This window comes from Battus philenor, unplaced genomic scaffold (genome assembly GCF_028537555.1).
Source record: "Battus philenor isolate CCGP_79_NKW_IND1 unplaced genomic scaffold, ilBatPhil1.0.hap1 SCAF_20, whole genome shotgun sequence".
Classification (NCBI taxonomy): domain Eukaryota; kingdom Metazoa; phylum Arthropoda; class Insecta; order Lepidoptera; family Papilionidae; genus Battus; species Battus philenor.
In genome coordinates this window covers 12,655,936-12,669,587 of record NW_027181683.1, presented here as the reverse complement: position 1 = coordinate 12,669,587, position 13,652 = coordinate 12,655,936, and the positions used below count along the sequence as shown (strand labels likewise).

Genomic DNA, 13,652 nt, shown 5'->3' with positions numbered 1-13,652 from the left:
GTCCGTCATTCAGTATGTGTTCAAAGCAACAGTTTGCTGTTGATCTTTCTGTCTTCAATGTTCCTCGTCAGCTGATATATGCTGCGCCTTTAGATATTAGGTAAGAAAAGGACCAATATTTAGCCATTTCCGCACATGCGGTGGTAGTCGTGCAACAAAGTGCACCGCCCGCCAGCCCGCTGATACATGCGTATTCGGCAAACAATGCGAATCACACAACTGTGACTGAGTGAGTCACTCTGTGTTTGGCACTAATCGGTGTAACATAACTCCTGAAGATGCCCCGTGGAGGGATGAAACACGTGTTGAGTGATTTGGAATATTGGTCCTTTTCTTACTAAGGATGGACTTCCGCAAGGTAACGCCTGATTCCATTAAATACCTTTAGAGCCCGACGCCAGTCGAAGATCTTTGTTATTTGGCGTATCCTTATATTTCTAATTTGACCTCCCAGTGAATCTCCAAGTATAGCTTTCTCCATCATTCTCTATGACCATAAGCCTTTTTACCGACATATGGCTAAATTAATTCAGTATTGTCGATATTTAAATCCCAAGTCTATACCATTTGTTTTTGTTTCCTTTACATGTGGGATAGGGACTTTCGCTTAAATTCTTTCATACTTCTTAAGCTCTTATATTATTCTTAATTTTACTATCACATTACAGGCTGCTGATGAAACTAGGCACTGACATCCTGGGTTCAGTTCAGAGCAAGATTATGAAGACATTGGACGTCATACACGAGTACTTCCCTGCCGAGCTGCAACTGCACAATATATTCAGGTAACTTTATTTTTAGTTTGGAGGGGGGGGGGGTAGATAATTTGGTTAGGTTAGACTCCCTACCTTCCAGAGGAAGGTCAAGTCAACGCAAAACCGATCATCATGACGATCTTTGAGGGAAGCCTGTGCCAACGCCGAAGGGTTACCGAAACTGGCAGGTAACCCTCAGTACTGCACCAAGACACATCAACAGAAAAGCTGAACCTGTGCCACTTGGCGTAACTGCCTTCGTGTTTGTGTTGAATGGAAGATGAAGGATCTACCATCAAAGCCTGCGAACCCAACGTTTGTTTAGTCATATCTTACCCCAGACATATATATACAAAAGGGTAGTAATTTGGATATCACGTGATTTTTTTGTATTATATATACATAGTATGTTATGGTATATACAATCTTATATAATTCACTTTATGAATTAATTATATAGGATTGACTTCTCTCACAAATAACTTTCCAATATATGGGCAGCAGCATTCTCTGGGTAACATGATACCACACTGCGAATGTCAACCTGTCTGCCAAGCTTGGCGTTTATGTTATATCTTCTATAGATATTTTTGGGGCAGGCCTGTGTCTTGTACTTAACGATTAAGTCAACACTGCTGATTTTGTTACCTTTTAATATAAATATTGTACAAAAAATATATGTTAGTTATTTCATTTTACAATATAGCTACCGTAACTCTTGGAATTTAATGAGTATTAATATTGTAAATTTACTGATATTCTATTCATATAAAGATAAAAAAATAAAAGAACCTTTTACAGAACTCTTATTGAGTGTCAACTTATCTATTTATTATTCAATCTATTTCATTTTTGACTCTACTCTGCTTAGCAAAATGTAGTTGTGGAGGAAGGCAGGAAGATCTTATTTAGAACACATTGAATAAATATTTTAAAATTGGTCTTATACAGGGTGTATTTAAAAATCACACCCCGAACATTGAATGCTTATTTCGTATTAAATACGATTTAAACAACTTAAGTTATTGAAAAGCTAATCGCATTCGAGGTAGAACTATAGCAGATGTTATAATTGTTGGTGACTTCAGGTTCCTGGCGGACGGCGCGACAGCTCCGACCCTGAAGACGAAGGCAGCGGCGCTGCGTTTCCTGGCCGATCTCGCGCATGAGTACTGCACGCCTAACAGTTTGGCCGTCGCATTGCACGGTACTTGACTTATTTTTTGGCCCCCGCTATTGGGAGCCTCTCGTACCCCCTATCTAGTTTGGGACAGGGACTTTATTTACACATATTTTTTTTTTCAGAGTTTTATCTTTATTCGACACTCACTTTCATACTTCTCAATTTCGTTTATTCTTTCCTTTTATCCTTCACAATATCTTGCAATTTTTGTTCTTTCATTCCTTCTTGCTTTCATCGCCTTCGTTTCCACATCTTTTTTACACTTAGGTGGCTAGGTACAATTTTATTTTTCAATCTTTATCTATATTTTTTGATATCACAGATTTGTTTGGATTTGAACTTTATAATACATTGCTATACTTGTCTTATATTCCATTATTATTTGATAAGTTCGTTTACATGTGCATTTATTTCATTTTTGGTTCCAGTTTTTCTATTTGGTTTTGTTCCTTTTAATAGCATTACTTACCACCCTGCGAGCAAACGATAGGAATGATGGGCGAAGGTTGTCGTCGCCCATACGGTACTTAACCTATTTGACATAAAGGGGGAGTCCTATTCTACACAAAGTAGTGATTGGGTGTATACCTACCCTAATTCTCACCCTACTCGCCGCCGAGTGTATTATGGCTCCATGCTACCATATCTGCATTGTGTCAAGTACACATGAGATAATGTCCCATTCGCAGTTGCAGTCCGGTCGAGGTCCTATGAGACCAATGTCATAAGGTCCCACCTTAGGGGTCCTGCGCAATGAAACGAGTGAAGTTCTTTGGCCATTTTTTAACTCCGTCAAACTTGTATGAAAGTATATGAAAAAAAAAATTGACATTAAAACCTACAAAATATAAGGAAATTGAATGGAGTCCTGCGCAATGAAAACGTGAAATTCTTTGGACATTTTTAACTGTGTTAAACTTGTATGAATTATATGCTTTTTTTTTTCCTTAAAAGCCCTCAAAATAGTAGAAAACTGAATGAAATGTAGATAGAATGAAAGAAATCGGAAAGAAGTACTGAAGTTATGGCTGGTAGAAAAAGGGATTTATTTTTTATACGAGGTGTTTGGTATCGATGTGAAACCTTTAAACATAAACACAAAACCATATTGAAATGAGACAGGAATTTCTAGGACAACAAAAAACAAGGATATTACCTGTACATTTACCACTTCAAAGCTCTAACATGTACTATCAATCATCCTGTATGTAAACAAGTAACCTTCGTAATTTATTTATTTACTTTATTGGAGATAGACAGTAACTAAAGGCAGTAAGAAAGTACAAACTTAGAAGCTTAGAAATATAAAATTAGTTACAGTTGTTACCTTATAACTATCTCACTGAGAACACATAATGGTTTATAGTCAAACAATGAAAAAACAAATAAAAACATTACTAAACAGGGATCAAAGACTATGGTTTAAATTGCATTGTATGTACTCAATAATTACGAACGAAATTGTGTTTTAAAAGATACGTGAGAGCACGAGAATATATCAATATCACTAACATATGAATTGTGGAGGTCACACGACCTGTATAAGGATGCACGTTTACCGATATTTGTCCTAGCCGTTGATAAAAAGAAGAGTGATATAGAACGCGTTCTTGCTGCAGGAATTCGAAAGTTTACTTCGGACAACAGTTCCGAACAGTTAACATGGCCACCACAAATATTTTTAAGTGTAGTGGCGTCCATTAGAGAACGTCGATCCTTCAACGATAATATTCGGTATCTGTTTAAAAACATTTTATAAGAATACCGGGGGCAATGTATTCGGTAGTTCAGTATACGAAGAATTTTTTTTTGTACTCTTTCAATTTTATTTCCAATTTTATTAATAAGGAGAGCATATGGATAATATAGGTAATAAACATATACATATATGTTTATTACGTATTTTAGAAGGTTGAAGCTCTTCACTGTTTCCTATGATTTATTCACATTGATATATTCTAGGTGGCGCTAGCGGCACAGCTGGGCGGGCGCTATGCAAGGTGGCTGCACAAGCTGGTGACCCTCGGGTCACAGAAGTACGAACCAACGCACGCCGCGCGCTTGCTGCACTATACGACTGCAATCCTGTACCGGTGAGGAAACTTTGAAGTTTTTTTTCATCTGTGCTTGTTTCAACTTTTTTGAGAAGTACGTTACTGGATTTTCTTTTCCATTTGGTTGTATTTGTTTTAAAATCGCTCCTGTACCTTCCAAGCAGGCCTCTGTATATATGTTCATAAAAAAACCTTCACAGTAATGTTTTTACTTCATTTTTGGTTTTTTACTGAGTAAATTGTGCGGTGGTTCTAAGATTATTGCACTTTTTTGTAAATATTCGTGATGGAAAGAAATTTTTAGAAAAAATTCTTCCCAAATTAGTGTATGTATATATATATTATTTAAAATAAAAATGTATTACATATATATTAATTTATGTTATTTATACAGTTTACAGCACTTATGAGCGAGTTGCCAGCGGAAACACAAGCGATAGTGAATAGCGTGGTCCAACAGCACGTCCGGAGAACCTCAAGTAGTAAGTACTTGTTTTATCTACTAGTGGATCGCAGTGTCGATTCTCGGGATACAATATATTTATTTACACTTTGTGCAGGAATTAACGTACCCGTCTCACACAAGGTGTAACAAGAGGCACCCATATATAAAAAAACTATGAGAGAGAAGGAGATGAATGTATGAAAAAAGAATGGGAACGAATGAAAGATAATGTGAAGTGGAGAAAGTAGAACGAAAGGTAGACATTAAGGATGTAAGATAAAAATAAGAGATTACGTGATATTATTATTGTAACAAAGATTCCTGCTCAAACATGGTATGGGAGTATGAGAGGCTCTAAAATAGGGGCCTACAAAAATATATATCGGGGAGGCCTATGCCTGGCAGTGGGCGTCTATCAGACCTGAATGAATGAATGAATGAACTATAGTGTATCTCAATCATTTTTTTCTTAACAAATAATTTTATTCAGTTATCATTTAAATATGTATTGGTAATAATTTTCAGCCGGCAGCGAGAGTCCACTGCGAGCGGTGGGTAACACCGCGACAGGCGGCGACGACGTGTATTCAAGAATCCGCAAGACCACGTCCGAGATACACACCTACACTGCGCAGCATGCTAACGGTGAACAGAACTTTATACTGCAATATAGTAACTAAAATTGTGTGATGTGATTGTGTAGTGATTTAAAACTATTAAATTACTTCCTTGGAATATTTATAAGGTATAATGAGAATTAAAGAGATCTGTATATAAACAAAAGTAACCGATATATCTCATCGGTTAAAGTGGCAGGCTACATAGCGCGCAGAATAGATGACCTCAAGTGAGGACAACTAGCAAGAGCACCAAAGGACATCCATCCATACATATACATATATATATATGTGTGTATGTATGGATGGATGTTCTTTGGTGCTTTTGCTAGAGGTCTTCACTAAAGGTCATTTATTATATAGATAATGTGAATGTTATTGGCAAAAAAAAACCTTTAAAGCTTTTACAGTTATTTTGTATCATCCTGTTTAAATGATTGCTTTAAATATGTTACATTTTTGTTCTATCGTAACTTCTAGCAGTACAGTCTATGGGTGCAGATAGTAAACTATAATGAATTTTAATATGTGCAATATCAGAATTTTAAAAATAATATTTATAATGTTACATATTAAGTGACATCAAACTAAGTATATATTGACTGCTATGAAGGTTTTACGTTTATAATTAATCATCCTGTATATTAATATATAAGTATCGTCGATAACATTGATCTTTATTTCAGATGGCAATACAGTGCATTGTTCAAATAGCATAATAATAAAATGTCGTATTGTTGATTGCAGCGGAATGTGGCAACCATATGTCGAGCAAGGACTCCGGTATCAGTCAGATGTCGGACGCGACGCTGTCCAATAAGGCGCCCAATGGAGTCCCAAATGGACACTACAGCGCGTACGTATCTTTTCACCTGGTCTACCAAAATGGCTTTTGCTGATACGAGGCCTCTTAAAGGCTTGCTGGCTACATATTACTGTTATATCAGATAATTCGCGGAGATGTTAGAGAGCTTCGTTGCTCCAGAGTGACTAAGTTTAAGGGCCCCTTCCATTTTTAACAGGTGAAGGTTTTGACGGCCAGTATCACATACGAATGTCGTATTCACCAGTGTCGATTGGTAATTACATATACTAGTGAGTGTATAAGTTTACAAAATTAATACAAAATTTAAGAAATTCGCAAAAGAAATCCGTTCAAATTTTTATTTTCGACGTTTATGTAAACAAAACTTTGTCACAAATAAAGAGTTTGTTTAGTGGTACATACAACTCGTGGTGTACAAGTGACGTCATTAATTCAATAATAATTGTACAAGCTAGACAATATATACATAGGTGGAGATTGAAATAGAGAAAGAGAGAGCGAAAAAAGGGAGAAATATGGCTTCTTTAGAGGGCATCGAAAAACATCGTCTTTTCTTCCTAAAATTCAGCAGAGGTCGTACGGATTGTAATAGAGAGAAATTAAACAAATCAGTAATGATCGGGTATGTAATATATATATATATATATATATGTATGTATATGTAATATATATACATATATAGCGTTTTCTCTTAAACCTTTGCATGACTCGTGCGATAATAATTCAGTGATCACCTATCTTTGGGTCACTAATCTAGTGCCTTCATCAGATCTTTTGGAGGGTGTACAGGCCTCAAGGTCAATACCACCATAGCGTCGTCACTTGTCTAACAGAGCAAACTCGGGCTGTGCAGATGAGGATGACCAGTAGTGGTGGTATTCGTTTTTCTTCCCTTGCCGCCCTAAATGCATTACACGGCGACGTTTAGATGCCCCCTTACAATGAGAAGAAATTGAATTTGAATGAGAAGAAATTAATTTTCTGACCGCAGCGAGGCGATGGCGCGTGCAGCGTCTGCTGACAGTTCTGAGGATGCCGGCAGCACTAAAGAGTCTTCGCCCGTGCCCGCACACTCCAGGCTTGACTTCCCGCATCAACCTGGGTATGATACTCTTGTATATGATTACGTTAGGGGAGGAGTACCTTGGCATAGGCTTTCCTATTTAAGGGATACCCAAGAGAAAGAGAATCATTTCGATGGAGTAAGCAATAGGTTGGAGAAATAACTTTGTCAACATCATTAACATATCAAATTCTGTCGGCGTGAATTCACGACCCGAGGATTAGTTACGGTCCACAGGTGTGAAATCATGTCCGAGTTTTTTTTTTTTTTTTTAATAAGATAACAATGTCTTTATTTCTTACTGAAATACGATTGTAAGTAATTATACTTTTAGTAAAAATCTTCTAGAATCTTTTTTTTTTCTGTCATAAACATAAGTTACCGAAGTACAAGTAATGCGCGCGGTAACGTCATTGGCATGGACATTAGGCGATACCATCCTTCTATGGGGAAGGGGGGGCGGGAGCAAAAGTTACAATACAATTCAGACAATACCCCTTTCCTGGCCTCCTTCTTTATTATTGCTTCGTAAAAAAAAAGTCTATAGTGCAGAAATGGTACATACAATACATTGAAGATTGCGATATGTATTTAGCGTGAAATTGTTCCAGTGAATAGAAACCTCATAAAAAAGTTTAATTTTAAAAATAACTGGGAATTGATAAAACGTATAAACATTATCCTTCAAACTCTGATAATAAACGAACTTTTGGTTATATTCATGAAAAGCTTTCTTCACTTGAAAACACTACCTTGTACACTTTTTTTTTACTTGTGTTTCAGTGACAATCAGTGACTTTTATTTAAACTTTCCTCGAGATCACTAATAATCCAATCAGCATCATCATATGAGCTATTAGACGCCCATTGTAAGACACAAGCCTCCTTCCCCAAAATATTACCACGATGATGTGTCTTGCGAAGATAAATAACATCACTCCTTTTCCTCTCCAGGGAGTTCGGTTCCAACAACCTGGGACGCGACAAGATCAAACCCTTCGAGACGGACGAGAATGGATACGTCATCACTAAATGTAAGTGTTGATAGATATTACAAATATAAGATGAGAGTGAGAGAGAGAAAAAGAGATGGTTTATCTATCTCTAATGCGACTTAGACAATCATGTATGTATTTTTAATTATCTTTTAAATCACATACCAATGTACATACATATAAGTTTGTACCTATAAACATGGCCCACACCCCACAGGTGGGCAATTCCAAACTGGATTGGGCACGAGTTTAAACCCTATTGCTTTAATATAAAAATGTATATGTTACTTAAGGAGCGTAATTTTAGAAATGCTAAGGTGAGACATGGAACTAAAAAGATTGTTTTTGGGGTCCTCTCGTTGTGTTCTCATGTGAGATAGGCACTTTGTTTGCTTAAATATTTTTTTTATTTAATTATTTATTTTATTTACTTTGTTTATACTTAAGCTCTTTTATTATTTTTTTGTCGTAACTAAGCTAAAATTCGTAGCATTACTTCCAATTGTGTAGTGAATTACAATAGACTCCCTTGTGATCCTTCCAGCTGGTCTCCGGGAGCCCGAGGTGTTGGAAGCGTTGTGCCAGCTGGACGCGCAGTCGCCTCCCGAGCAGTGGGAGAGACTTCTCCTGGCCACTCACGAGCTGCTCAAGTATGGAGACTGCCGGAAGCCCACCGATTACTTCAAGTTAGTACTACATTCAAATTCACCCTCACCAGGGGTTCGCCAATTTTATATAACCACTTTCAGCTACATTTCTACCGTATTACTAAAAGATTAGATTTAATTATGAAAATTTGCGGTGAAGAATTCCAACTAGTTAATAGGTTTAAAAAAAATTGTAATTGATTATGCTGTAAGTGGATGTAGAAAAATGTACTATATTTATTATATATGTGTGAATGTATATATAAAATATATGCTAGACTACTATTTTGAGAAATCTCATACTAATTTCATTCAAAGGTTGTATAAAAGAAATTTCTGTTTGTAACGAGACTGCCGCAGTAACAACATTTATTTATATATAACCTTCAAGACAGCCGCAGACGGTCACTTTAAGGCATAGGCCTCCACAAATATTTTTTGAGGAGATCCGCAAGACCCAAGATCACTGATGTAGCTCGAAGAATTGCGCATCTGAAGTAGCAGTGGGGCACATCGCTCGTGCAACCGAAGGCCTAAGGGGACAATAGGTTCACAAGTGACAACCACCGGACGATAGGGTAGGCCCCCCACTAAGTGGTCCGGTGACAATAGTTGATGACAGGCAATGCAAGACCGGACCAATATGTAACATTGCCTGAAGTTCCACAAGTTTCTATGCTACTTCATCATTCAAATTTGTTAAACCTATAACCAATCACCCCATGTAGTGATATGTTGGTTTCAAATAATAAATAAACTTAATTTCTACCGTGTAATTAAAGTCTATTGTATCATGATTTTTTGTATATCTTCCTGCAGGAACATCGTGCGAGTGGCGCTTGCTGCGCTTACTGTCGACGACAACGCGGGCGACAAGGAAAACTCTGAAACAAGCCAGAACACCCAGCAAACTTCAGGTGCAATTTTTTTTTAATTAACTAAAAATGGTGTAAAAACTCCATCGTGCAACCAGCATCATTGTATGTTAAATATATATCTTGTCTTGTATTGGTGAACTGGTTTCCGCAACAAATCGGCAATGCGCTTATTTTGCGTCAAGGTTAGATTACACCCAACTCCTCGAGAAATCCCAGCATATCCTTAATGTTACCAGCGATCTCCGGGATAGACCCTCGAAAGTGATACTCTTGTACACCGATGTGGTCTAGACTATCCGTAACGTCTTGGTAAACAAATGTTTGTTAAAAAGACTGACACATTAAAAGAATCTGCAACAAGGCGCAGTCGCATGCTTCGATGTGGGATCGAAATGAGGGAATCCGAGAAGTAGGGATTATAGACGTAACTCAAAAAGTTGTTCGTCGGAAATTGGAGGTGATGGCTCTTACAACCACCAGGTATACCGTCGCAGGAAGTCTCTGGATGCAAGCATCGCAGGGCTGGGTTTAAAGTTATCTTGGGGGAGGCCTATGTCTTGCAATGGGCGTCTATTAGTAAAAGTGATGATGAATAATATATGATGATGTGTGGGATGCAGCGTCGGGCTGGGGCAGTGCACAGGAGCGCGCCGCTGCGGAGGCGGTGAAGGTGCTGGTGTGGCTGTGCCGGCGCGAGGAGACGCGCGCGCAGTGGCTCGACTACTTCGACCTGATCCTGCTGAAGCTTATCAACGCGTACGCGCTGAGCAAGGAGGTCATGCGCGCCGTCGACACCGGCATGCCGCACATTGCGCGCGCGCTGCCAGCGCCTCAGGTATACACATACTTACCTATTCCAAAAAAACATCGCCCCCACCCCTCTCCCTTCCACAGATATACACACAGTCCGCCATACTACTCTAAGCCGCACACATTCCCATCTTCTCTATTTCTCGCACTCGTTTCTCTTTTTTTCGTTACATAATTAAATTTCATTTCATTATCATTCATGTATCACCGTTTTTTCCTTCACCATTTCCTACTGGACTGCCTTTTTACAATTTTTATTTTTTATGTTTATCTCTCTTTTTAACATTTTTGCTTTATTATTATAACTTATATCTTTATCTAATAGGACGTCTAGACGTCTAGGACATATGCATGCTGTATTGTATTTATGCAGAATATATATTGTTACTATATATCTGTTTATATTTCCTTTTTTAAGGTGCTTGCGCTACTGAAGCCGGTGATCAGAACGCGTGGCTACCCGACGTCCCTGTGCGCGCTGAAGCTGGCCGCCGAGGTGGCCAAAGCGCGCAGCGGGGAGCTCACCGACGAAATAGTCTCCCAGCTAATGGAAGGCGTCGGACAGGTACAACCTCCCCCCCCATCCCTCCCTCTACATACCAAACTAGATACTTTTTTTCTCTTAGACCACTTTTAAAATTTAACTATTTAATGAAATCAAGCGTTACCTTACGGAAGTTCATCCTAAGTATGAAAAGGACCAATATTTAACCACTTCCGCACATGCAGTGGCAGTCGTGCAACAAAGTGCACCGCCCGCCAGCCCGCTGATAAATGCGTATGCGGCAAACAATGTGAATCACACAACCGCCACCGTCAAACTACTCAACACGTGTTTCACCCCTCCACGGGGCATCTTCAGGAGTTATGTTACACCGATTAGTGTGCACTCTGTGTTTGGCACTAATCGTTCACAAATATTGGTCCTTTTCTTACTTAAAATTTAACTGGTTCTACTGGAGCTTCTACAGCTACATTTATATTCCCAAAACTGGACAAAAATGTAATGACCAGGTGTGATGATGAAAATTGGTGATAATATCATATGCACATTAATAGTCGAACAGCGAATATGGCGTCACGACGTCGAATGCAGCAACTACATGATGTTCGTTTTTAAACGGTTTTATTAAGTTCGACCCGTACGGAATTTATTTGGGGTCAAAATTAGAAATTGAAATTTAAGCACCTCCCCGCTGTCAGATTGATCTGAAATTTGGTACACACATTTAATTTAGATGACAATACAATATAATAAAATCAATAACATTATAAATCCAAGATGGCCGCCGATACAAAATGGCGGATTATATATTTTTCCTTGACCCCCTCAATACGGGTATCAAATGAAAGTGCTACACTAGTAAAACACGATGATTATGTCAAAATTTAAAATTCAAGATGGACGCCGTTCCAATATGGCGGACTAGGTGCATATTTTTCCACAACCACCACAATATGGGTATCAAAAAACCGTTTAACTTAAAAGTTTTTTAAATGTATTTATTTTAAACCAAAGATTTCTTACACTTTTCTCATAGGGCCATCTTCGTAGAGTCACTGAAACAAGTACAAGTATAATGGTACCTGCTTACATTGTTAGGTGAGGTACATCGACGCCCCATGAAAGCCCAAAAGATGGGGCCCCCACTACCAGACAAACGTTGGGTTACACTCTCCTATATCTATCTCTATCGACGTTCTCTAATAGACGCCACTACACTTAAAAATATTTGCGGTGGCCATGTTAACTGTTCGGAACTGTTGTCCGAGGTAAACTTTCGAATTCCTGCAGCAAGAACGCGTTCTAGATCTCTCCTCTTTTTATCAACGGCTAAGACAAATATCGATAAACGTGCACCCTTATACAGGATGTGTTACCTCTACAATTCATACATTAGTGATACTGTTTATCTCCGATTAGTGCCAATCACAGAGATAATTAATCGGTGTAACATAACTCGCCCCGTGGAGGGGTGAAACACGTGTTGAGTAATTTGGCAGTTGTGTGATTCGCATTGTTTGCCGCATACGCATTTATCAGCGGGCTGGCTGGCGGTGCACTTTATTGCACGACTACCACTGCCTATGCGGAAGTGGCTAAATATTGGTCCTTTTCTTACTTAGGATGGACTTCTGCAAGGTAACGCCTGATTCCATTAAAAGTAAAGTATCTCACGAATGTGCAGTTCTTATAACGGGTTATTTGAACAATTGCCTACCGTCGATATCTTTCGTTCTATCATCTTTAGAAACGATCTTAATAGTCCACTGTAAACATAACAGATTTTTAATTTTAATTAAGTATTTTTAAGCACACAGCTTTGAAGGAGATCGCGAGTCGGAGGAAACATCTTCAAATTAAGATCAGTTTTGGTGTGTAAAGTTGTAAGCCAGACGTTTCCTCTTACATGCGATCACTTTTCTCTTCAATATTTTTTTTATTTGATGTAGTCTGATCTTACTGCAATGTTTATAGTAAGTTTCTGATGTTGTGTCTCTTATTAAGAAACACATAGCAGAACCATTATTAATACGGTATATTTTAATGTACTTTTAATATTTGTGTACAGTGGGTGTACCTAAATAAATAAATCAAGCAGACATATTATTTCACTATTGAAAGAAGATAATATTATCCGATTGATTGCAGCTGGCCGACCACCAGAACTCAGCAGTTCGGAAGGCTGCCGTGTTCTGCATGGTCGCGTTCACGTTCGCGCTGGGCGAAGAGCGCATGCAACCACACCTAAAGCACCTGTCAGTCAGCAAGTACCGCTTGCTTCAGGTATGTACCGCTCTAATTATCTACATTGTTAAAACGCAACACTTGGTTACCTTCGAGCGGGGGAGCTTTTACAACACAATAAGTTTTCTGGTACTTCCTAATATCAGACATAAATAAAAAGTTTATTTGATGTAGAATGTATTGAGAGTCTGTTTCTGGTTTGAGCTGTAATGAAATATTTATTTAAATATTTTATTGACGAGCTGCCTGATATAATTAAGAAAGTAAAATCTAATCCATCTAATAAATCAAAAAGTAATGTGAAATTGTCATTTAAATCTCCCGGGCATTATTATATTAACTCTTGTTAATACTTCTATCACCTGTTCAGATGAAATGCCTTAAATCGTGAATAAAAAACTCGGGCAAACTCAGTTATATATATATATACTCTGGTAAACTCAGGTATGTGTATATATATATGTGTGTGTGTGTGTATATATATAAATACACATACACACACACACACACACACGCGCACACACACATATATATATAGGGCCTGACGTATCATAGGGCCTCAGGCCTCTCTATTTTTAAACCTCTATAAAAAAAACACATATATATATATATATATATATATATATAGAA

General features: G+C 38.1%; 1 protein-coding gene across 1 annotated transcript in view; it reads left to right on the top strand.

The window, feature by feature from the left end:
• Positions 1-13,652, top strand: part of chb (chromosome bows) — a 76,522-nt gene that overhangs the window by 62,377 nt on the left and 493 nt on the right. The window contains exons 24-36 of the mRNA XM_068765858.1: positions 669-785; positions 1,844-1,962; positions 3,901-4,031; positions 4,387-4,474; positions 4,963-5,082; positions 5,802-5,910; positions 6,872-6,982; positions 7,898-7,977; positions 8,483-8,624; positions 9,405-9,502; positions 10,084-10,298; positions 10,692-10,838; positions 12,927-13,061. Of these exons, the coding sequence (XP_068621959.1) occupies positions 669-785; positions 1,844-1,962; positions 3,901-4,031; positions 4,387-4,474; positions 4,963-5,082; positions 5,802-5,910; positions 6,872-6,982; positions 7,898-7,977; positions 8,483-8,624; positions 9,405-9,502; positions 10,084-10,298; positions 10,692-10,838; positions 12,927-13,061 (1,612 nt within the window). The remainder of the gene's footprint in view (positions 1-668; positions 786-1,843; positions 1,963-3,900; positions 4,032-4,386; positions 4,475-4,962; positions 5,083-5,801; positions 5,911-6,871; positions 6,983-7,897; positions 7,978-8,482; positions 8,625-9,404; positions 9,503-10,083; positions 10,299-10,691; positions 10,839-12,926; positions 13,062-13,652) is intronic.